The 26837-nt window shown below is 40.6% G+C and overlaps 1 protein-coding gene across 12 annotated transcripts in view; it reads right to left on the bottom strand.

The window, feature by feature from the left end:
• Positions 1 to 26837, bottom strand: part of AFDN (afadin, adherens junction formation factor) — a 3286836-nt gene that overhangs the window by 2517931 nt on the left and 742068 nt on the right. For all 12 annotated transcript variants that reach the window (XM_044063225.1, XM_044063199.1, XM_044063191.1 and 9 more), the window contains exon 7: positions 10109 to 10220. In XM_044063225.1, coding sequence (XP_043919160.1) covers positions 10109 to 10220 — 112 coding nt within the window. The remainder of the gene's footprint in view (positions 1 to 10108; positions 10221 to 26837) is intronic.

The raw sequence follows: 26837 nt of genomic DNA on the forward strand, positions 1-26837 counted from the left end.
ATCCAGGAATGTGTTCAGAATAGATAGGTCCAGTATTGGTCTCCAGGCCTTGTCCTTTCTGGGTACCAAGAACAGTCCAGTAAAATCCTTGTCCCTGCTCTTGTTCTGGTACTTGTTGAATGGCCCCCCATGTCCATGAGGGATGAGACTTGTTTTTGCGCCTCTGCACACTGACTTTTTGGCAGATCTGGCCAGCCGTTTGCCTTTGGCAGGGTATGGAAATGGAACTTGTAGCCTTGTGACACCATATGTAGAACCCACTTGTCCTGGGTTATAATGTGCCAATTTTGAGAAAAAAAGTGCTAATTTTCCCCCTAAGGGTGCTGCCAGGACATAAGTGCTTGGTGGAGGCAGGGGGAAGTCATTGGGACTGTTTCCTATATGGTTGTGATTTGTCTTCTCCAACTTTGGAGGTAGAAGCGCCCTATTGCTTTGACCTGTACGAACCTTGCGCCTGGGATCTGCCTCTAGGGCGTCTGGATCTGCCCCTTTGAGGTCTGTCTGACACAGGAAAGGACCAATTCTTTGTAGGCCAGTGTCTACTAAACTTAAGTGGCTGTACTTGTAAAAAATCGTTGACAGTTTGCATAGATTTAGCTTTGTCCTCCATTTTCCTTAATACCAAACAAAGTATCATGCTGTAAAGGTGAATCTAATAATTTAACTTTGACACGATCAGGCAGATTTTGTTCCTTTAACCAAGCATGCCTCCTAATTACAGAACCCGTAACTGCGGCCCTGCAGGAGGCCTCCAAAGAATCAAAACCACATTGCAAAGTACGCTTTCCAACTTGTTCAGCTGCATGCAATAAATCCTGCATTTCCTTGTTTTCTGCACATTCAGAGTTTAACAACATTTTCTGTTTAAGCAATGCCATGACATGTTGCTGATATTTGAGCATATGAAACTGACAGTTTAAGGCCCTTATAGCCAAGATAGCAGATATGTAAACCTTTTTTCCCCATCTATCCAGTGCCCTAGAATCCCTGTCAGAGGGGGTAGGGTTTTTTGCAGTGGAAGCCTCAACTCCTTTGGGACCGTGTGAAATAGTTTCTGGGTCATCAGCAGGGTTTTTAAAAAGGAATTTATGAGAGTCAGGAACCCTGTAATATCTGTCAGGCTTAACAGGAGCTGGAGGTAAGGAGTCAAAAAACACAATCTACAATGTCTAACACAGGTGGAATGGCTAGAGGCCTGTGTTGAGGTAGTAAAAGGAAATCCCTGAGTCTCTTTTTAGATTCTGAAAAATCGTGGCTTTCCCAGTGGAAATGCTCCCTCATGGTATGCAAGGATTTCCCAAAAGAATAGTCCTCTGGAGGAGAAGCGGAAGGTATAGATTCTTCAGCATCAGAATCCTCATGGGGGGAAGAGAATATTCCTGATCAGAAGAGGAATCAGAAGAAATAGAAACCTGATCTGAAGAGTCATAGTCAGTCTCTTGCCTAGGCCTCTTATCAGGAGGGGGATGGGAACCCCTGATCAAGGTAATCAAGTCTTTGGCCCTTTTGAGCATCTGTTTTTTTGGGCATGGAGGCCTGTCCACGTGGCTCGAGTTTGTTTCTCTGCTTTAGAAGGTGTTTTAGTCTTTGCCTTTGAAGCTGAAGTCGGTTTAATGTAAAGATGTTTAGGTCAAATACACCCTCAGAAGCCGGTGCCTGCTCAGCGGCTCCGGACCCATCTGAGGGAATAGTGTCCGAGGCTCCAATACCTTGAGTTTCCAGTGGCATAGCCAACTCCACGTGGGAGTCGGTAGCAGCCTGCGACTCTAAAGTAGCGGGCGTCAGGGGCTGTGAAAGCACCTCACTGAGAACCGGCGACTGGCTTAGGAGAAGCTTTGTCGTCGGTTTTGGGCCTCGGTTGTTTATCTCTCTCCTTTTCTTTGCGTTTTTTTGAACTCCCGTAGTCGGATGGCTATCCAACGACATTTCTGGATAATTAAACCGGCGTCCAAAATAGTTTAAAGCAAAATCATACCGACGCTTAACAGTGTGTTGGTTAAATCTAGCACAAAACCGACAACCAGAAACGTTGTGATCAGGGCCTAGGCAAGGAATGTAGTAAGAATGAAAGTCCTTATGAGGTATTTGCTTTCCACAAGAAATACAATTATTAACTTTATCTGACATCGGTCTGGAGCAAGAAGAATGTTTCACCAATGGGGTACTTAGCTTTATTGAAGACTTCGGGTCTGAAACTTGAACACGAAAATCTCAGGAGTCGGCCGACCGGCACTTGCCAGCTGCTTCTGGTTCGGGCACCGCGCGGCAAGAAAGACTGAAGAAAATGGCGTCAGCTGCTTCTTTTATACCCCTGACAACCTGACGTCAGGGAAGGGGCGACAGCAGCCGACGCAGGACCCAAGACTTTGGAATTCAGGCCGACTGAGGGCAACCTGCCAGCAGGATTACCCAAATGTAATGACTGCAACAGTGAAACACGAAGAACATCTGATAATTTAACAACATTTTTTTTTTTTTTTTTTTTTTTTTAAGAAGAAAGAGTGAAGGAAGGGTGAAATTATCCAAACGCTCCCTTTCTCTCCCTACAGCAGCTTACCACTACTCTAACTGCTCAGATCTTAAGATAATTAGATATCCATGTCTACCAGTTTGGGGCAGAGGATAATCCCAGTACAAGTTCTGGGGACTGCTCAGTAAACAGAAGATGCTGCATCAATGTCCCTCCTGAAACCAACTAAATGCAATGTCAAGATAGGTGACCACATCTGGAGGCATAGACGTCACATACACTGAAGACCCCAGTATCATGCTACAACCACCAGCTCTTGCAGCAAAACCATCACAGATGTTGATGTCAATACAAGTGTTCTTAGGTCCAAGGACTTGGATACCAAAGACGGACAGACCTGAATTGGCCAAGGGCTTTAATCAGGGAAGAAGTGTTTATGTCAAGAACTCAGTCCTAGTAACATTTGGTATAATAAGAGCTGGTGCCAATGTAACAGATGTTTAGAGATCAACCAAAGCAGAAGACATAGGAGATTTTTATGCTGACACTGGCGCCACAGTGGGCACAAGTCTCAAGTCTAACAGCGCCAGACACAGGGCTGGTGAGAAGACAGTGAAATGGGAGGGTGGAAGAGAACTCCCTTGTAACCTTAAAATCAGTGCATAAAGAGACAAAACTTCTCAGAACAGACCTTTTTCACTACCCTCATCTTCTTCAGAGTCCAAATTATGAGAAAGAATGGGAATGGTGGACAACCCAGGAAAAGTGCAATGACAATGCAAAATGAGGTCTGGAAGAAATTTTGTTAGTACAACTTTCAGCATGGATACACAAAAAAAAATCAGTCTTTCTAGGAACTCACTCTAGTACTACAGATACCAAAAGCTGAAAACTCACGGTCCTTTCTCAAACGGACCACCCTGAACTCTGCTGTGACTGACTGGAGAATCAGCTCCAAATTAGCTTTACTGTAGGGCAGGGAGGATGCTTCAAATGAGGACCACTACTTTGCCCCCTTTCCCTCTTAATGTGAATTATTTTTCAAATGTCCAGACTCTCTAGATTCTAGAAGATCCCTTCCTTGAAAGCTATCCCTTTAAATTAACTTCTTTCTCCTTTAGTTATAGATTCTTTTTTTAAAACCTCTTGCAAATGTCACATTTCTCTTCAAAATTAATGAGCCGTAAATAAAACTCAAATAAGTGTCTACTCCGGGGTGATTTTTCTGGCCACATTTCTGACACATTTTGAGCCCTGGCTGTTTCTCCAATACAATATCAAGAACACTTCAAAAGAGACTTAAAGTGGGAAAACTAGTGCAAGATGCACAGAATAAGGGACAAATTACAGTGGTTAACCTTACTAGAACAGCAAGCTCCTAACATCAACTAGCACAAAACGGTGGTACATGACAGAGTCGGATCCAGCACCAGGCAACCAAAGCAGTCGCCTAGGTCCCACGGGCTGGGAGGGCCTACTTGCCAAGGGACTGCTATATTTACTTTTTAAGTTAAAAAAAATTGTGTGTTTTAGTTTCTAGGGCATTCTTCTTTAAGAATGCCTTCTGCATCCAGTCGCACACACCTGTTGTGGCTGTGTGTGCATCATCACACAGATCTCCTGTTCTTCCTTTCTGGTGCTGCTGCTTCCATGGAATAAATGTAAACTCAATCCGGATTCTTCTACAGCAAGTAAGGTTATGCTTCTGCTATTCTTGCAAGTGTGTGTGTGTGTGTGTGTGTGTGTGTGTGTGTGTGTGTGTGTGTGTGTGTAAAATACCCCGCTTAGTGATAGCAAGTGGTTAATCTGCTAAAGCTCAAACCCTCTACCTTAGTTACAGGAAACAACAGCCTGAATCCTCTACCCCAACCACCAAGCTGTTAAAAAATAAGAGTTTCAAGGAGTTGAGCTTCAAGTGCATTTTTCAAGGAATTATGAGCTTCAAGGGAAGATAGATTTACTGCTGCTCATATGAAGTCTGTTTACAATGAGTAACTGTTTTGTTTAGCAAATGGTATTACTATTCTGCTAAAGAATTTAAGAGCATTGTGAGTTGTACAACAGTTAACGCATACTTACTTTTGATGCAGAAGGCTGTGGGTTCTACTCCTACAGCATGCAGACGGATTGCTGATAGTGTGTTGTACTTGAAGGGGGGGGGGGTGATGCAGCCCTGAGTATGCTCTCTTTTGGACGATATGCCTTGTGACTATGAACCAGTTTGCCAATCATTACCTTTTGAAATATTACTAGCTTACCATTTTTTAATACAACATACGCAATTTATTCTTCAAGGGCAGCAGGCACTGAATTTGTAGATGAAACACTGAAATATAAAGTTGTTTGCTAGCAGCAACCTCTTCATTAGTTACAGAGCTCTTTAATGTAGAATTATTAAGATGACTTTTACTTCTGCAAAGATTGTGCATACTGACTGATACTGGTGGACTGCAATGACAAAAGTTTGAGTAGACTTTTATGGCTGAAATGTTCTGAACTGGGCAGTTTTGTCATTATTGGTTCATACATTTTGTTTCATTGTGTTATAGAAAAATGTTCAAAACTACAAATTTAAAACATGCTCTAACAAATGGTTCTGTATTACATAAGGAATATAATTTAATACAGCCAGGAAGGTGAATCAATGAACATGTGCATGTATGCATGGTCCTACAAATGTGTGCCAGGGGCCTATGATCTGAAAACAGCCCAAAGGTAAAACTTATATAAAAAAAAAATGCATCTGGCCAGTGGCGGATAATGTGGTTTTCAATGCTGTTTCAATTAATGTGAATTTCAAGGGCAGGGAAGTATTAATGCCAAGTCTGAAAAACAAATGGGAAGGCAAGACTCAGTGACCAAAATCTTTAGCAAATTCGTTCTTTTAATTAATTTAACAGATACAGTTCTAATATATTAAATAAAAGCATAAAAGAGCTAAGGATTTTGGTCACAGAGTCTTGCCTTCCCATTTGTTTTATTTTTGGATTCCTTTTCGCCTTGTAGTTTAATCCCAAGTCTGTTTTCATTGTAAGGCTCGTATTACTTTGTTTAGGAAAGGTCTATCAGTATTTGTGTTACAAAAATTTGAAATAAAAATTTTAAATTAAAACCAAATAATCATTGCAGAAGTAAAGCAGAAAACAGTATGCACACTGAGAGGTTTGAACAGTGTTTATGGCAACTGGAGAGAAACAGCCAATTAATAGAACATTGGAATGGCTGCTTGGGGGGTATGTGGGGAGCCCCAATCCATTACCCTGCATAGTTCCCCATTTGACCATGACCTGTCTCCATAGCATGAACCACAAAAGCAGAAAAGGCATACTGAAAACCTGAACATTCTCACAGAAAAATAAGGACATGACCTGAACATTTGTACAAACCTGTGAATCGAGTCAATCAACTTCACAAACAGCCTATGATTAAAAGAATGAATAAAATAACATGGGACAGTTTTTTCTGATGCAAGACTTTCTGTGGCAAAAGGCGTGGAGAAGGCAGGAAGCACAAAGGATTATGGGTGAAGAGAAATTTCAGCCTGGGAAGTTTTTTTCACACCAGTCAGTCAGAATCTTTTCCCTGTTTGGAATGTCTCAAGTTACAAATAGGAAGGGTTAAATCTGTACAAAGGTTCTGCTTAAACTTATGCAAAAAAGGTCATGTTTGAGGAACCTGGTATACACAGTATCGCACAGTTTTCAAAGCATCTTCTTTTTATAAATTTAGATGAATTTAAAAATAGTACGCATTTTACTGTGACACTTAAAATGGCAATGTGCATGCTAATAATAGCTGAGAAAAAATCTTCAAAGGCAAATAAATGCCAGACAGAAAACGGGTACAGGGGTTAGCTGGACCACAGGCAGTCCTTATGCATTTACTGCACTTTTTCTTTAAGGAATTCTGTTACTGGTTTTGCCCGAACATACAGCAGTGTCAAGTAACTAAACAGACCAATACATTAACTCAACACCTGAAGGTGCAGCCAATATAAAATGTAACATTTTGATGGGCTCAAATGACACGAACTTCAAGAGTCAGTAATTCCTTACCTCTGCATTAACAGCTGTACACAAACACAGACAGTGCTCCTTACTCCTACATTAATCTACTAAGCTCTTGAAAGTTTGTCCTTTAAAGTTATCTCAAGTGCTGTATTAATCGCCATGGAAACAAAAGACCAGCAGCTAAATATGGATGCTGCACTAGTGATAAGTATATCTTATCAGAGGCACTTCAAACTGAAGCAGGCACTGATAAATTTGCTATCAGACACGAAACATTGCACTAGTACGCTTCTATTGTTAAAAGAAAAACTACTGCAGATCAGACAGGCTTAAAAGACTGTCTACTCTGTTTTGGCTATTCAGTTTCCTAGAAATAGAGAAAAATAAAGGCACTGGATAAAAAAAAAAATCTCAGCAATGTGTCTGTTTCTTTGCATTTTTCTAGCTGCATGCTTCTCATTTAATTGCGAGACTCACCTGTTAAGTTACAGCTTCTAAGTCACACATATTCTCAAATGTGATTGTCATGCTTGTTTATACAAGTCCTTGCTAAGATTCCATTCCAAATTATCTATGACACCTTTTGATAAAACATTTTTTACATTCATACACTGCCTCCCTCTATTCTGGTGTCAGGCCCCACAATCTTAAATGCCACTTGAGTGGCGTATGCTGATGTGGTTTTCCTGCATGATTTGATTTATAATGAATAAAACTGTGAGGATACACCACGAGAAGTCAAATTGAAGAAAAAGTCTTACTTTATTCCAACGAAAACATAAAATAAAAACAAGGATGAGCGCTTTCGCGTGCACCATGCACGCTTCATCAGATCTACTTTAAAATGTAATAATCTTCTCTTTATATAATATGTATTAGTCATTAAAGAGAACTAAATCAGCAAACAGATATCTAATTAAGGGTGTTACCACCAATTGAAATTTTAAAGTGTCCCAGTGCCTCTACCAATTTCATCTTCTTCTCATTGAAATCATAGCAAATTTCATGTACATAAATCAGTTAGAAACTGTTAAAAACTTTTAAAACATCTAAGAAACATCTAAAAAACATTTAAAAAGCAACATATCTATTACATTCAAATTAATTTGATGAATATATATACCATATAGCCTAGCTGACAGTCTCAATTGTTTCTAATCACATAAATCAGCGTGCTAAGTTGACAGCAACGTTCGCAAGCATTCGCATTACATTGCATCATACTAGCTGCTAGCACTATAAAAATAGTGTAACAAAATTTATTGCGAATATTTACTGAGTATATATACATCGTGCAATGTTCTTCTGCAACATTGTTATCTAACTACTGAAATATGCGATATATCAATTATCAATTAAAAACAGTCTATCTATATTCAGTAATCCTAATGTCTTATAACACATATAAGTTATTCAATATATCGGACAGTCTGAATTTATTCATGATATAAACGCAGATCATTGCTGTATTTAGTCTATACGGCAATTTCAGTAGGTTACAGCACGAAACATCGTGCTTAATGAAGATATAGAGATAATATAGTTGAATAAATACATCCTATAATATATATGTGCAATGTATATTAATTAAAATGTAATAATTAGCGTATAATAGTTAGTAACAGAGACTAACAGGAACTCACAAAATGAAACATTAGAAAATTAAGAACATATTAACTAAGGTACAATGGACCATCTTGGTCTAGCGTACTATAACTCAAGTCAGGATCACCAACCTGAATGCATTTTTAAAAGCATATGAATCTTATTTCATCAATTAAATTTAAACATCATATTGTTATGAAGAATTAATAGCTTATTCACTCTTAGATTATCAAATATTAAATATTAAATGTTAAATATATAACCATCTATTAAACAACATCTCTATAAAGACTTTCTCAATGTATAAATGATTAGGGAAATATCAAAATTAAAAAATCTCATAAATATCAAAAATAAATATACATAAACATCTGTGAAAAACAGTTATATAAAAAATCAAAAACATTTTTATATAAATTAATAGATTGATATTAACTTATTCATTTAATAGGTCAATAAGCCATACTGTTTAGTAGGGCATCAAATCAATAAAATGTACGCTTTATACATGGTTATATTATAAGTTCCAACCTATGACAGAATTCTAAAACCAATTCATGTCAAGCAGCATTGATGATTTGATTTATGTTCTTTTCTTACTCTCTACTGAAGCTCCTTAATGCGTCTCATAAAAGTCTGGAAAATTAGCTGCTGTATTGTTGATGTTATTTCCAAACCAAGCTATACTTCACTGACCTGATGGGACAGTCCCCAGTAGACATTACTATACATGAAGTGAGGCTTCTCCAAAGACCTAACACTGAAATTGTAACTTAACATACAGCAACTTAATCTACCTGCATTTCTTCTTGTATATGCCAGCATCATATTAACTTTCCCTATAGCCTTGGAACATTGTATTTCTGTCTTTGGATCACGCCACATAATTACATCAAGGTCACTCCCTTGTAAAAGTAAGCAAAACAAATTTCCAAGTTAGTGATGCATCTTTGTCTGGATTCAGTTCACTTACTCAAAGTATATTTTGCTGTGCTTTCATTAAGGGACACTTGGCTGCTGCACCCCAAACATTACTCCATTTTAAATGAAACACCAACTGTCCTACCTTGCTTAGACAAGTATCCTATTTTAAGTCTTAAAATTCAAGAAAAACAGCTTTCCTTCTAGCTCCTCTACAATAACACTCTTAAGAAACTACACAGACCTTGCACCTGAATGGCACCAACTTTCAAATGACTGCCTTGATTTGTCAACACCTATCTGTTGTATCTGTTCACATTAAGAACAAGTTTTTCAAGACATGAGGTTGACGCCATGACAGAAGCCTGATTGTGACTCCGACAAAATGGGACTGACTAGTGGTCCAGGCACTGCAGGAACCAACAAAGGAGGGAAGGCAGTGAGCAGCTGATGCCAGCTTGCCCACTGTTGTGGCACAGCCCATTACAATGCACCATATAGGCCAAGGACATGCAGCTGGCTCTGCCAAATGATAACCGCATGCTAACCTTCATAAGATATGTGAAAGAACGCATATGTTTCACTGGGGAAGGCATTAATAAAGAGGTAAGGCCAGAAAAACAAAAAACAATGGATGCCTGAAAGCCAGTATGCAATGGCCAGCTCATACCCCCCCCCCCCAGACAGAGAATGAATGGGTAGGGTCTCAAAGCAAGTTAGATCATCAGGATAAGAAAACATGAAAGGCATTCAAAACAATTCATTAGAACTGCCTGAAAGATGGCCACCAGGACCCCTAACAGCAGAAACGATCATCATGTTTTTAACTGACAATACTTGAGGGCCACACTTCAATATGGTCCAGAGAACTAAACTCAAGAGTGAAGTTAAGTCAGCAAACATGTTTTCATTTCTACATCTGTGAATTTAAGAAGCCTGACATGCTTCTTTGGTCCTGTTAAACTACCAATCCATTGTTTGCATTTTGCACTTGATATAACAAGTAATAAAACGGCAGTTACTACGGGGATAGTCTGCACCTAAAACTAACCAGCAGTTTTTACAGTAAACAAATATGCTAACATATTACAAGCATAATTACCTTTATCACTAGGCCAGTCCCTGAAGATTTGAAGTGGGCACTCATCCTCTTCAAGGATAGTTTCTTTAGCACCTTTGTCATCAGAATGCTGAGAACCAGGAGGTAGTATAACCTGTTGGGAAAAACACAACAGTGAAAATGTCTGTATAATAAAAGTTTAGCATAAGGGTTGCAGTTAGCACCCATTACCATGGTGGTGTAGGAGGGGCAACTTCCTCAGCTATTCAGACATCTTTCTAAAGGAATGGCCCTTGAAAAGCAAAGGCATTCCTGCCAAACAAATTGAGAAAGACTGTATCAGGAGTTACTAACAGTCTTGTTAGAGGCTAACCATAGAATACAGAAAAGTCCATAACATACAGGTTTAGGGTGCAACCCTATGAGAGATCATATGCAAAAAATCTTTCAAGGTGATCCAATCAATAGGTAGCCAGCACAACTTATGAAAAACCATCAAAACCACAATAATGTGATGATACTGAGAAAGGCTGTAAGCATTTTGTACCAAATCAATGCTGTCAAGTTCATGGCTTTCAAAGTTTTGTGCACAGAGAAGTGCTGAGAATTACAGCACTCCAGCAAGGAAGAAAACAAAGAATAACTAGAAAATACATAATTCCCTTTCTTTATCCTCCCCAACCAGCTACTAGTAATGCTACAAAAGAACAAGGTGCTTGAAAAGATGATGTTCCTAAGATGAAAAAAAGAAGATTTGAAGACTGTTGAACTCTAATCCTGTAAGGTCACTATCAAATAATGCATGCAGATTTCACACCATAGCTACAAATTCCAGCATATCTCCACTACAGATATTTATGACAACACTAGGATAGATGAATCACATAGTGGCACATATAGCCAAGCCAACAGTATTGAGGTATTAAATTTCAGCCAATCACCAATTGCCAAATGGGAACATATCACAAAATCTTCAACAAGTTGGTAAACACTACACAACATCTTGAGGAAAGGAGAAGTAGAGTACAACTGTGTTTCATCATCATAAGAATTACAATGTAAACCTCTCCCCACAATAACCTTGCCTAAAGGCAACATGTGCACAGTGAATAATAAATGGCCTAACATGGACTCCTTGACTAAAATTCAACACTTCAGTGTCTGGGCCAACTTTGGGGTGAGAGAAAAAATCCCAACTATGTCACAGGTGACCAGGGTTCGACTTCAGGTTCAGGTACCTGCTGGAGCTAGCTGTGGAGGACAGGAGTGTGCATCCACTGCCAGCTTACATATCCACAGGTGAGGGAGGCACCTCTGGCTCACTATATGGGAAACACCTAGAAGGAGCCATAGGTATACACCTAGTGGCATTCCAAGCCGCTTAAAGGCCATGTTGTTATAGTGTAATAAATCACTACAAAGACTATCGGAACATGGCATACTTTTTCAATGGAGGCAGCTACTACAGGCACAGAGGAGTCACCAAGGTGGTCAATGGGGATGGAGAGTGGGCTGCCACCCACAGGATCAGCAAGCTGGCTTGCGCTCTTCCGCCTGACTCCCACTAGAGAACGGTGGGCTGACAGGGACTCCAAGATACTTGTAGGGGTGAATGGGCTCTCGCTTAGCATGGAAAACCCGGTTCCCAATCTGTAAAACCAAATGGGCCAGTATATATAACCCAATGGGCAAGGTCTTGGAGGGGTGAACACAAAACAAACAAGACACTGAGCATCAGTCACTAATATGTTATCATTAAGTATCAAAGTAAGAATAAAATAGCAACTACTGAAACTTGCAGTTTCACCACAAGTGTTTTAACTTCTTTATACAACCCTGTAACTTAAACATACTATTTCTGAGATAAATGTATGTTGGAAAAAAGTGAATTGTCCAAGATAATGCAATACCAAGATTAAAAAAAAAATACTCATCTGTGACTGTACATTAGTGTCACTGCGCCCCCCCCCCCGCAAAAAAAAAAGATAGAAATCAGCAGGATACCACAGGTGAAAGAGACTAGGAAGCATGGGAATCGACTACAAAAAAACTACTACCTGTATAAATTAAGAGAAAAGAAAAAATAAAAGTTATATATTTACCGTAACTAAGTATCTGTTGTCCATTTTCATTCTTCCTCACTGATGAGTTTTAGATCCGACATCAGCTCTGCTTTGGACATTTTTCCGAGTCTCAAGCTACTCCATCTTCCCATAATGCACTACTCCTTCCTCCAACTCCCTAGATCAATTTTGCTGCCCTATAGAACAACAGCTTCTAATAACAGAATAGAAAATAGAAGAAAATGAAAATCGAGGGTCAAACCCAGGGTTCTGAATTTCCTCCAAGAACCTCAAGGCAGAAAGCCAGGGGATGGCTGGGAGGGACATGAGGAAGAATGAAAATGGACAACACAGATACTTTGTCATGGTAAGTACATAACTTTTAAATCTGATGTTGTCCTTTTCATTCTTCCTCAATGATAGGTCAGAGCCCTCAGCTACGCAACTCCTGGGCAGCACTAAAGGAAAAATGGGCCGGACCACGGTCGAGCCAAAGGATGCCCTGCTCCTAGAAATAATATCCAACTTATGAGAGACAAAGGTGCGAGTCCAAGTCTTAGACCAAGTGGCTGCAGCACAAATCTCATCAACTGAAGTCCTGGAAGAGAAGACAATGATGTAACCATAGCTCTGGTGGAATGAGCCTTGGGTAGTTGAGGTAAAGAAATACCTTTTTGTGAGTAAATGGAAGGAAATACAATCCAAAATCCATTTGGCTATGGTAATCTTAGAAACTGCATGACCTGAATGGTTTGATGAGAAAGAGACAAACGGCTAATCAGATTTCTACACTTCTTTGTTCTGTGGAGATAAAAACGTAATTGCCTGTGAACATCTAGAAGGTGCAAGGTACATTCTCATTTGTTTGAAAAATTCGGGAAGAAAACTGGTAAATGAACTGATGCTGGATTCCGTGGACACCTTGGGCATAAAAGAGGAGTTCTTCCTTAATGATACCCTGTCTTTATGAAAAATTACATAAGGAGGTCCTATCTACTGGTTGAAATGGCTTCTGGGCAAGTCCTTGCAGCACTAATGTGAGATCCTGAGGAGGAGAAAGGTCTTTAATTTGAGGGCAAAGAAGAAAAATGCCTTGCATAATTCTTGAATAGAAGAGAGGAAGATTCCTTCCCCACATGAAAACTGGATATGGCAGCCAGCTGAAACTTAACAGTGGAGAAACTGGCTCCTTCTTGAAAAAGATTAAGAAAAAGGAGACTAGATGAAGTTAAGAGCTGAAAATGGTCAATATTCTCTTTAGAAGACCAGACAGAAAATCTCTTCCACTTATTGTTGTAGACCTTTTTTGTGGAAGTCCTCCAAGAGCTCGGAATTATACCACGGACCGAAGGGGCAAGCCTGAACTTCCTCATAATTAATGAAGTGGAGAAACCATGCAATCAACCTTAGGGTGTAGAGATTGGGGAGTTGAATGTTTGACGGGTGGGATATGAGATCCTGTCTGGGATTTAGTGTCCAAGGAGGACACTTCAAATGAAATCAAAGAAAGGGGAACCATACTGGACAAGGCCAGAAAGGGGCAATGACGATTAGTGAGCTCTTCAAGCTGCTGGCTTACTGCAGAAATTTCAGGATCAGAGGAAACGGAAGGTAAGCATAAATGAGACCCAGGGGCCAATTGTGGACTAGAGCATTCCTTGGTTACTCCCCTTTCAAAGGGGGGTTCTGGGGAGAGGCAAAGAGGTTGCAACAAGGTTGGCCCAAACAGACAAAAATCGTGTTTGCTACTGACTGAGGGACCACTCATGAGTCAGAATAGATCTGCTGAATCTGTCTACTAACAAAGTATCTGGGTTTCCCCAGAATGTTGTTTCCTCCTGGTACCTAGAGGATGAAGAGAAAAGGGAATGTAATAGAAAGTGGTCTGAAAATATCACCCATTCCCAAACTCTCATGGCCTTCCTGCACAATGGGTACAAACGTGTTCCTCCTTGTTTGTTGATGTACCAGACTACGGATATGTTGTCTGTATGAATTGTAATCGTCCCAAAAGGGAGGATGTCCTGAAAAGCTTGCAACATAAAAGGCCTGCTCTCATCCCTAGGACAATGATATGCAGACTGGTCCTGATGAATGACCACATGCCTTGGATCTTCCCTCGGTAATGCCCCCCCCCCCCCCCCCCAGTGGGAAGCGCCCATGATCACTGTGGTTATATGGGCGGGAAGAGACAAGGGTCTGCCTAGAAACAGGTCTTCTGATTACATCCACCACTGCAGATGATTCTTGCACATTGAAGGTAGTTTTATGGGAACTGAATGTGTGGTAGAGAATGGACCATAGAATTCCTATTACCCATTGGCGTACTCTCAAGCAACCTTGCTAATGGAAGTAGAATGATTGTCACTGGCATCGAACCTAGAGCCCCCAATATTAACTTTGCTGGTGGAGAAGGCATATCCAAGAATTCCTGAACTTATTTTCTTACAGACACTATGCGATGCCTTGGTAAGGAAGCCACTTGTGTAATTGTGTTCAACTGTGCTCCTATGAATTCTAGATTTTGCACAGGGATCAAGTTTGATTTTTCAAGATTTATCATGATACTCAGATGTTTGAAGACCATTACTAGACAGCTCATGGACTGAAACAGTAGATATTTTGCTGGTGCAGTGAGGAGCCAGTTGTCTAGATAGGAAAACACCTGGAATCCTTTTAGCCACAAGTAAGCCGCTACCACTGTCAGACATTTGGTAAACACCCGGGGGGGGGGGGGGTCGTGCTCTGAACTGGTAATGATTGGCTCCCAACTGAAAGTGCAGGTGTCTTCTAGAGTGCCGGTACTGAAGACCCACTGAGCACATCCAATCATCCTTATGCAAAAAAATGCAGAATGGACTGGGCCGTAACCATATGGAACTTTGACTTCTTGATGAACTGATTCAGATTGCTGAGGTCTAGAATGGATCTCACGTCCCTTGTTTTCTTTGGCACTAAAAAGAAGCAAGAATAAGTTCTGAATCCTCTTTATTCGGTGGGGACCTCTTGGATGACCTCTTACAAGTTTCTGGACTTCTTGAAAAGTGTACTCCGTCTGGCTGGGTGGTACGTCAGGTTATTTCCTCCTGGTACCTAGAGGATGAAGGGAAAAGGGAATGTAATAGCCTCTGGATATAATGTTTAGCACCCAGGAGTTGTTCATTAGGTTTGTCCAGGTGTCTAGGTGCAAAGATAGACAGCCCCTGACTGCCTCCAGAGTAGAACAGTCGGCCAGCGCTTCTGGAACACTGACAGGGTGTGTCAGAAAAAGGATCCCTGAAACCTTGACTTTGTGGACTCCCTAATGCCACTAGGATGGCGTCTACTGTTAAAACCTCCTCCTCTGCCTCTGGAAGAATTGTCCCTGTGCAAGTCCTGGAAAGATCCTTGAGACTTTGAGCCAAATATTCTTCCCTCCTCATTGATTCCTTGATAAAGTCCTCTGAGGGGTAGAAAACTTTATCCCCATGGCAGACCAGGTCTTTCCTTCCTGTTCACTGCAGGTTAGTGTGCCCTTCTCTGATGGGCCAAACAAAGATGAACTGTTAAAAGGGGCATTATAATGATGGCTTGAAGGGCACCTCAAAGTCACAAAGCCACATCCAAGCTTGTCACCTAATGGCTATGCCTGTGCCAGCTGCCTGCCAGGTGCATTCTGCCATGTGCAAAATCAACCTCAAAGAAATTTGCAAGGAAGGAGAGAGTGGCCAGTTGGGGAAAAACTTTCTTCAGGTCCTCCTCAGACATGGTTTCCACAACAGAATCGGTTAGCTCCTTGACCAAATCTTCTCTATAAATGCGTGGAATGCACCAAATGGTTTAACAACCTCAGAGCGAAAGCAGCTGAGGCGCAACTGCGCTTTCCACATCTGTCCTAGTTCGGCGGATGGATAGTGGAGCTCTGTTTGGCTAGCTCCTCCTTTGTGGCTGCATCTACCGGGATATCTTTTCTCCAATGGAGGAAATTAGAAGGTGGGCTGAGAATCTTACTGGCCTGTTTGGGGATAGGCTTGACCATGTCCAGGTCCTTCCAGGCCTTGCAGGAAACTAAATTCATCACAGCATCTGCCGAGGGAGATACCCAGGACACAGATGGGCCTACCCCAAAGGCCTCCAGGAACACTGATTCCTCAGATGGAGGTTGGGAGGGTCAGGCACCTTTTTTCCTAAACAGTTAAACAATTCCAGAATATCTCCAAAGGAGACATCGTCAGGTGGTGCTTGGGGTGATCCTTCCCCCCTCACTGAAGTCAGTGTCCTCTGTGAGACTCCACATACTCATTGGAGTCTATGCACCTCCTACTACACTTCTTCCGAGGGATCTCCTACGTGGTGTGCTCTGGAGAAGTATCTGAAGATGGGGGGACTTCTTGGGGGTGGGAAGAGTGGTCTGCAGGCTCCTCAGGGCAGGCTAATCTATGGCAGGCGTGATAGGCTCAGTGTTCAGATCAGATGAAGGGTGGGGCAAGCTCACCTTGTGAGTGAGGAGATGGTTCTCTAATCCTGGAGAAAGCCCTTTCTGCAACCAGAAAGGCTGATGGGCTCAAGAAAACAGTCTCCCTTGGAGATGAAGATTCCAAAAAAGAGAGAGCAGAGCCAACCCCAGATCTGAGGCCTCTCCCAACAGAACCAGACCTGAGCTGTCAAGGGCAGAAGCTCCGAGGAGAAGTGAAGGATCTGACAAAGTCAAAGCCGAAGGCAAGCCTCCCGAGCTGGCACCGATGTCTCAGATCCAGGACCTACTGTCATCCAAAAGAAAGGGAGCAGGGCTGGTCAGGGATGTGGTCAGAGTAGAGGAAGGAAGCTTCCTCCGATCCGACCTACACTCTCTCAGGAAGCCTGGGTCTTGGGTTTCGAAACAGAGTGAAGGATCAGAAAAGCAGTCAGCAAAGTAGGAGATGAAACACTCACAGATTCTAGATGGGATGAAGATGAAAGTACCCCCATCCAGACCTGCACTCTGAGGAACTTCCGCATCATCCTGTCCATAACGGATGCAGTGAGACTTTGGGAAAATCTGGAGGAGGATGCTGAGGAAGCATGCCTGGATTTGGTTGGTGTCTGGTAAACCTTTACTGTAAGAGCTGGTGAGACTGGTTCTACTTGAAAAGCAGGTAACAGAGACAGTATCAGAGAATCCGACAGTTTTGGATCCAAGGAAGCTGTCCCTGGGGTAGGAGAACCCGAGACCAGAATGGGTTCCTGATTTGAAACCCTAGGATCTGAGATAGTCCTGAATCTGCTCACAGCCAAAGAAATAGGAAACAAGAAAAGAGTTTTGCCACACAGATCCATAGCTGATAGATCTGAAGAGTTTTTAGGATCCTATGTTTTTTGGTCCCACTCGGATCCAGGGAAGTTGGATCAAAGGGTCTAGATCATTTCTGATTTGGATCTGAATAGTCCCTAGAAGAGGCAGAGAGGGATATCTTGGAGCTAGCATGCTTTCAGGGGGTTTGAGTCCGAGGCAGAAAATGCAGGTAAAAGTCCTTTCAAGATTAATATGTTTCGGCAGTTGGCCAAGGCTAGACAGTTAAAGGCCACACACACCAAGTAGTCAGAATCTAAATGCCCTGGTCCTAGGCTATAGACATACTTCATCGGCATCTGAATTAGGGATCTTATGCCCACAAAAATGCATTGTTTAAATCCCGTAGGTTTGTAAGCTATAACAGGACAAAAACTAAAGAAGATACACAGTAATAACAGCAACAATAACCACAATAACAATAATAACAGTAATACGATAGCAAAAAATTTTTTTTTTTATATATAAACAGGAAAAGAAGAAAAAAGAGAAGTGCCAATAGCACGAAAGGGTAGGGGAGAAATGAGGTCCCTAATGCCTCGAGCTAAATGAAGGGGAAGAAAATTAGAAAAACATCAGTAATATGATAAATACAAATATATCAAAATCTATAGAGAGATTCTTAGAAGATTTTAGTAAAGAAACTTATCTCAAACACTGGCAGTCTTGAGACTCCTAAACCAAATCTGAACACGAAGCGTGGCAAATGAGATCTGGAGAGTTAAAGAATGGGCACTGCATTACGGAAAGAGGGAAGAGATTGAGACTCGGAGCCTAAGTCTGGAAAAGAGGCCAAATCAGATCAGAGACCCATCAGTGAGGAAGAATGGAAAGGACAACACCAGAGCATAACATCTACTTTACTTTCCTATATCCCAATTCAAAATAATAATTTCCTTAGTTACTACCATTTGCTCCCCCAAAGTAATCTGCATAGAACTTTTAAAGTCTGCCAACTTATTACATTCTCAAAAAACATGTTCCCAATCAAATCGCCAATATTTGCTATCTATCTGAGAAAAAGTCTTCGGAAGTCTACTTGGGTTAAAAAAACACCTATGTAAACACTTCCATGCAAACATCCTAAACCTTCTGGCCTTGGTTTCATACTTGGAGGCTTTATAATTTCTCTTTCTATTCTTCTCCAAATCATTCTTAATGTTTTCATATATATCCCTATAGTTATCATGCAGTATTTTTTTACTCCTTACTAATTTTTTTATGACTGCAGTTCATGTGGGGGCTAAATGGTATGCCACGTAAATGCCCCCAAACTCCTCAAAACCATTCAGAAGTATACATTTGAGCTCATCATACTGGTCACCCAAGAGTAAGACACTTGCTCCAAGTGGAATCCTACCTTCACCTGGAATGAAGTCTAGACTCGCCTGTCAAAAAAAAGCAATTACTAGAAAATAAAAATGAAAACTAATTGCAATTTTGTAAAGGAGATAAATGAATCAAGGGTGAGATTTTTAGAAAAAGAAAGGAACAAACTACACAGAAATAAACGGAATTTGTAGGAACAATACATGCAGAATAATGATCAGGAAGAGGATGAGTGAAATTTCAGGGAAGACGGGACTTGGCAATTTTGTAATATTTGAGCGAATGATAATTGTTAAAAAAATATATATATGTATGTGTACCCATGTTACTACTAGATATATGTGAACTTAATAAAAGTGGTAAAAAAATTGGATAAGTATGGGTGTCTTTCCAAGGAATTCACTTTGTACCACCTTGGGCTGAGATGATAGATAGTCAAACTAGCTTCAACAAAAAAAAGTCTAAATCTTTCATTCAAGGGTTTCCACAAACTGACTAAAGCTGCCCTTTACGTGAAGGCAGGAACTGAGCAATTTATGTAATGCCGGAGTGAACAAAGTTCTTTTTAAAAAAAAAAAAAAAAAAAAAAAAAAAAAAAAAAAACATGTATGCACATGCCATGTAAATAAATTAAATCTTACTGTGGTTGCTATTTTTCTTTAACAGCATACATATCTATGTCACTTTTTAAATGTCACGTTTAATAAAAACATCTAAAAGAAAAACAAAAAAGCTTGTTACCTCCATTGGGCCTTTAAGCAGAGTTCATCTACTGAACAGTCAAACCTGATGAACATCTTAAATCTCAAAATGGATGACATCAAGGTGATTCCACTCAATGCCAACAGTCTTAAACTGCCTGACATTGAGGCACTTCTGCATTTATAACATTAAATGTAGGCACTGTTAACACCTCCTCAGAGAACACCCCTACTGCTCCCGAGTTTTCTGCTTACTATTCATTCATACCCACTGGAAATGGTGGAGTGTTTGTGTACAACAGTGAAAATATCCCTTCAAAACTAATACCCAACACCCCCACCCCAGGAGATCCCTGAACAGCTCATCTATGGGAAATTAATTTCCAACTGATTATCTGCTATCAATTCCCATCCATGTATCTGGATTACACTGATAGATTCTTGACATTAATACAGAATATCCATATAAGCAAAGTCTCTCTAACCTTTGATGACTTCAACTACACTTCCACTGAACAGAGCTGCCACACATCCAATTTTGGATATGCTTGGAGATACTTGGATTGGGTAAACAAAAGTGCCCTTTATCAACTTAGGTACTCACAGACCTGGAACCTCTCTGCCTCCCTCCCATGGTTGGTCCTTCACTAGTAAAGTCCAACTATAACCCAGTTACCATTACCATTAATACTTCCACAGGAGCATGTCAAATTGGCAAAAGCAGTTCCAGTGAACATAAAATGCCCGAATGCTGTTCACCACAACTAACTTTGGCAAAAGTGGAGTTTGCCTCTTCCTCCACTGTTTTACCTTGGAGTTGGTATACATAATTGTAAGGAATGTGGGGTTCCCCTCACATGGGGGTGCAGGGGGTATTGCCCTCACGCAAAAAAAATTATCCTATGTTCAGTGAAGGTAGTTTTGTTGAGTAGCTTTTGATTTTTTTTTTAATCACCAATACTCTGCAAGTAGACAGGATTTCCACTTCCTTGAAGACAAACACCCCCTCTTTAAAGACTTCAAAAATAACAACCTCATACAAGTATATGAAGAAATCCCTAAATTTACCCATGTCAACACAGATGGCCATGGTTATGCTGCCAGTCACACACATGATTTTTATGTCCTTTAAATAAATGCAATGACCTAGCAACATGCATCTCAACCTCTTGGAGCAAGAAATCTGGACAAAGACATAGAAATAGGCAGAATTTTTAAATACTGCTCTTACAAACATAGAAAGTCGACAGAATAACAGGTTTTGAATTAGTATGAATTTTCTGAAGTGTATAAATTCGGAAACTCAAATGTACGTCATTATATTCTGACTTGAATCCTCAATTATTTACCAATGATTTGCTAGAAAACCACAATTCTATGAGAAACCGACCAAAATATGAGGCAAAAATCTGGAAAGCTGAGAGGTATGAAAAGCAGTCCCATCAAAAACCAAATATGGTGGTACATTTAAAAATAAAACATCCTTGTAAACTACAAATATAAACAAACTGAATAACATAAGAAAAAACTCCTTAAAATGACTTGCAGGGTTAGAACCTCACAGCATCAAAACACTATTAAAAACCTCACCAAGACACTGAAAATACTACAAAGATCAGTAAGGCATCACATCAGTTAAGATTACACACTGGAGCAAAGGACAATTACAAGTCTTTCTTCAGTTACTTCGGAAAACCAAGAATCAACTCACACTGCAACATGTTCTTACAGTACTCTCAAAGATCAAGAATACTTTCTCCATGGGTCCAAACAACATATCTGTATAAAGCGAAAAGTAAAAGTGTTTCAGGTCCTACAAGCACAAGGAAGGGGGACTGAGGGAGGGTTTTCGAATCGGACAGACATGAATAAATGGATCTGGTTTTATGCTAAGTACATAACTTGAATATCTAGTCATTCAGGCCATCTGATGCAACCAATCAGAAACTTCAGCTACCTGAACTCTAGGGTGGCATCATGGCAGGAGACCCGAAAATTGTGAGGGATTAAAGGATGCTCTTGCCCTAGAAATGGCACTGTTAGTAATGAATGTGTGCATGGATGACCAAGTGGCAGCCACAACAAATCTCTTCTAATGATGAATAACTGAAAATAGAAGTAGAAGTTGCCATTGCTCTGGAGGATGATCCTTGGGTCTATCTGGCAGAGGCTGGTTGAGAGAGACAGATCTAAGCGATGCAGTTTGAATGTCATCTGGAAAGCATAACTTTGGAAACTTTTTCCCCTAGCTTATTCGTTGCAAATGAAATGAAGAGCCGAAAGTCCTTCCGAAAATTTTTTCTATGAAGATAAAAACAATTGTCTATGCACATCTAACATATGGAGAATGTACTCTACTCTGCTGGAATAATCAGGAACAAAAAAAAAAAAACACTTGGTAAATAAATGGACTGCATCTCTGCAATTTCAAAAGCAACCTTAGGAATAAAAATCAGGTTTGTTCAGAGGGAAACTCTGTCCTTAAGAAAAACAAAGTAGGGAACAGAAGAAGAAAATGCCTGTAAATCGGAAAACTTTCTGACCAGGACAATGGCTATCATAAACATAGTTTGCCAAGAAAGAAACTTTAATGGTACAGAGGAAGCTGGTTCAAATGGCGGCTTTTGTCAATGACTGCAGAATAAAGTTTAAATCCCGAGGAGGAACAGGTTCTGCGTAATAAGAATCTTGAAAAAAGATGCAAATTCAGTAGTAGATACTCAGACAGAATTTACATATTAATCCACAAGATACAATAAATGGGCTAGACTAGATAGAAATTTTATCTCACAGGAACATGTGCATTTCATTTAAAGCTTCACCACACATCCAATAACTATTTTGATCATGCTCCGAAAAAAATTAAAATAAAACTGCAGGGTAACGAAGTAAAAATAAGACACTGGCGCTTTCCCAACTACCTGTTAAAAAGAGGAATTTAAGGAATGGGTAGTGGAAATTAGAAGTGTTATTAATGACCACCTAAGTAGTAGATTGGGTTGAGCCACAGGCCTTAAATAAAACGCCCACATCTTGATGTGGAGGGGAATCGGTCAGCGAACAACCGATCTGTTGCATAAGCACCATGATTTCACCAAATGATGCATCTTTGAGGGGGGACTGGGGAAACCCACTCTGTCAGAGTCAAAATCTGATGTAACAGATTGATGGGGAGCCTGTGTGTTTCCTCTTATACATCCTCTTTATCTGTATGTCAGAAGGGTTAGATTCTGACTCTTCAGGGATTATGCCTGCTGTAGTGCCAAAGCTTTGAGGCCCACAGCTCAACTATAAACAAAAGATGCCTGATGGGAAAGATGGCAAAGAAGAGAGGTGTCACGGGTAATAGCCAATGTTAATGAGGTCTGTCTCTCTGCTCTCAACAGAGGGGCAATCAACTTCACGATAACCTTGAAAGACATTCCAACCTCAGCCAGATCCAAGAATGCCACCTCAGTATCTGCGTCCATAGCCCAGAGAGAAAATAACTTTCAGAATCCAAGAAGGTATGTCCAAGAAGGGGGATGACCTTGAGGAGTGGTTGAAACTAAAGACTCAAATGCCAAATTCTCTTACATCAAAGGAGCCGTAAGAGATTCAGTCATGCAATCACTGATCTACAGACAGCCTTAGCCCCAAAATACTGTCATAGTAGTGCATTTCAGATCAAAATTTGTCAGTGTCAAAGCTGGACCTGAGATGGAAACCAAGGGGACAGACCTTGGGTTGAGAATCTGCTCCAAAATCACCAGTAACAAGATGGACAGCTAGGACTGAGCTAACAGTGGAGGCATAGGACAAACTACCTTCGGAGCTGAAGGAGATGGTATGACTCCTACCTTGATGCATATTTTCAAGAAAATGTTCATTAAACAATCAGTGTCTACCTCTGAAGTATTCTTGTAGGACGCGATGGATCTTAATTATGTAGTGGAAAGAGACCGAGAAGGGATCCACTGCAGTTCCCTCTCAGAGGAAGCCTGCCTTGTAGATCTTTTGGGTGAAGTATCCTGGACCACTATTAGCCTTGGAAGCAGTAGAGAACAGATGGTGATCCTAGCCATAGGGACATCCAACCTCTGTGCTGAAGAAGTTCAGAGCAATCAGTCACTCTTTTTTTTTGACTCAGAGTCCTTAGATTTGTGTTTGAAAAGTTTTTCAGATTATCAAGGGAATAAAATCCCGGAGTCCTGTAATCAGTTTATTTTTTTCCTGTTCAACACAGCTCTTGTACCAAAGGGCAGAGCAATGGTGCATTCTTCAGATAAATGACCCACACCCAATCACACCAACCACAAATCATAAGTGCCTTTGGAAGGTATTTTGTCCACACATTTATAGCATTTTTTGAAACTTTTTTCCATATCCATAATAAAAAGGTTCCAGCAATCTAATACTAAACCAGAAAATACCCACAGTTCTCACACAGGAGATAATCGTGCAAGAAAAGTTCATCACAACTGCAACAATATCCACTAAAAAGGAAAAAATTAGAGGAGAAAAGTTTTTTTTTGTTTTGGTGCTTCTGGAATGAAAAAGATGCCAATGGAAAACCAAAAGGAAAAGGGGCTAATATAGCCAAAAGCAATGCAGAAATATCAAGACCATCTCAACCTAATATCAAAAACAAAAAAACTACCAATTCATGCTCACAGTGAAAAAAATAGGTGGAGCACTTACCGGTCACAGAAAGTGGCAATCTGTGTCTGTTCACAATGGCAGCACATGAGATGTGAGATACTAGTAGGCCCTGGTGCATGATGGGAAGAAAAATCTTAAAGGGCATTGAGGCAGGAGGCCAATGCTGGAGAGTCAGATCCAATAAGCAACTGCGGACTAACAAGACTGAATGAAGAGGATCTCTGGTTTTCTCCACGTTATGCCCTCTAACTCTACTACATTTTGAAACTGTTCTTATTTAGAAGCCTAATGTTTTGCATCCTTTCTTTCATTTCAGTCTCTGATTTCTGCAGATTTATCAACTCATCTGAGAAGCTACTTAGAGCTTTTCCTACTTTGTCACTTAATTTTACATCCTTCTCTAGTGATTCACTTGAACACCTCTGAATGCAGTTGACCGGTTTTCTTTTACATAACTGGAAGCCATGTAATGTACTAAAGCCACAACTTGAACTGCTTTTTGTTGAACAGTTGTGAGGTTCTTCCCAGCCAGAGCTTTTTTTTTCTTCTTATAATTTTCTCTTAACTTTTTCAAACTTTCTTCTTTGCTGGCAGCCAGACATTCTAATTACTGCTCAGCAATGGAATTTTACCACAATTGATGCATTTTATTTTTTTAAACAATTTCTTGTTTTTCACATAATTAATAAGTTACTCAATTACCATTTTGACAATACTCCTAGCCACTGTTCTTAGGCAATGCTATTAGACTAAAATATGAAGCTCAAGGATTTCTCCTATCCCTCCAGCTGTACAATGGTGCTACATGTACAGCTGCTCAACTGACGGGCGCTTCTTAACTCATTACTGATTTGTTGATCACTGTCACATGATTTGCCACAGCAATCAGATTCTGAGGACTACGAGAGGTACACTACCTATGTTTTGTGTTTAACACACTAACAGCAGTTAATTTACTTATCTACTTTTTCCTATCTATTCTGGTATCTGCCCACAACTCTCCACACTCTTCCCTTCTTAACAGAATGGCATCATACCCTTATTTTCCTTGGTGAAGACTGAAATTAGCTGCTATTTCAACTTTTTCCAAGTCTTGTGAGATCTCGCCTCCCATTTTCTGCACAGTCTTAAAAGGTCTGTCTCAACTTCCCTTCCTTACTGATATATACCTAAAAAGCCCTTATTTAGCATCCCTGACATCTTGTGACAACTCTTTCATCTTGGACCTCTGCTATCCTCGCCATCTTTGTCACCCTTCTATTAACCTTCTTGAAATGTGTCTCATCCACCTCTCCAGCCCAGTTTCCACATCTTGTAAACCTTACCTTTTGCCCTAACTGACAAGCATACATTGCTATGCAGCTGGTTTGGTAGCTCTTTCTGCCATAAACTCTTGTGAACTGCCCCAAGTACTGTGTCCATGACCCATTTCAATAGCTTTAGTACCCTCAGTTTACTGCTGCTCTTGTAATTCGTATGAGACTTTCGCTCTTGGCTCAGAATAATCCTCATCCCTAAAAATCACACATCTTTGTCTGCACTATTACTCCCCTTATCTAGACACACAGAAACATGATCAGTGCTGGCTAGTGATTCCTTTACCTGGACATTAATGAGCTGTTCTACCTCAATTACAACAACATCTGGTACTCTACTCTTTTCTGGTACCACTATGCACGAGACTAGTAAATCCAATGTGATCCAAGAATACAGTCACCACCTCCTCTATCTTGGATCTCAGAAGCTCTCAGTCTGCTCCTGGTAGATTTAGATATCCTACAGGTATTGGTTTATTCCACCAACCCAACACTTTATTCTCTTCTCAGTCTCTCATTCTTCTTCCCTGCTGTGTTCTGAGGGATGATTCACTGCATAAACCCGCCAAGCACTCTCCCACTTCCTCTACTTTAACCAATAAATCATTTGTCTGAGGTTTGATAACACTCACTCTCCCTTGCACAGTCCATGATTGATGATCCAGGTAAGTGAAATAAACTCAGATGACTTCCTTTATGTAGAGTGCTGCTGCACCCTCAGCACTGCCTTCTCCATCATTCCTGAAAAATCTATTCCAAAGCACATCCATATCTTACCACACCTCAAGTGCCAATAACACCATTATCCATCTTCCTTTTCCAGTATCACTACTTGCAGATCTTCCATCTTTTGGCCTGGATTCTTTGCATTGCAAAGACATTACTTAGCCATGCTCTGAGTCAATACTGCTTCTCTGTTATGTAATGCATTCACCTTTCTCCTTATGCTTCCTGCCTGAATATCTACCACATTTCTGCATCTAGGACACTCGCTCCCCATTCTGTCACTACAAAAGCGCAATCAATAACACACCTTTTCAACCCGACACTAAGCAATAACTGCCCCCATCTGAGTTAACAAGTAGCTTGTCCCCGTCTTACAGCAGGTCTCTGTCAGGTCTCTCCCATCCTCCTACCAGTCCAAAACCATTTTCCCTTTTCCACTGCCAGAATAAAAGTCATTAGAATGCCTAAGCCTCTCCTTCCTTACTGTACTGGCTGCCAACACAAGTAAAATTTCTGAGAATTCTACTTCCAATCTACTACTACTGGTCTCTCTCTGCTACCTCCATAACCTGCCTGCTTCTGCCCTTTCCATCTCCACTGACAATTCACAGATGCCTATTGCACCATGACATAAATAAAACCCTTTCACTTTCATAACCACTTAGGTCACCTATTTCCACGTCTTAT

The sequence above is a fragment of the Protopterus annectens genome, chromosome 1.part0, assembly GCF_019279795.1.
Source record: "Protopterus annectens isolate FY-2018-M chromosome 1.part0, PAN1.0, whole genome shotgun sequence".
Classification (NCBI taxonomy): domain Eukaryota; kingdom Metazoa; phylum Chordata; order Ceratodontiformes; family Protopteridae; genus Protopterus; species Protopterus annectens.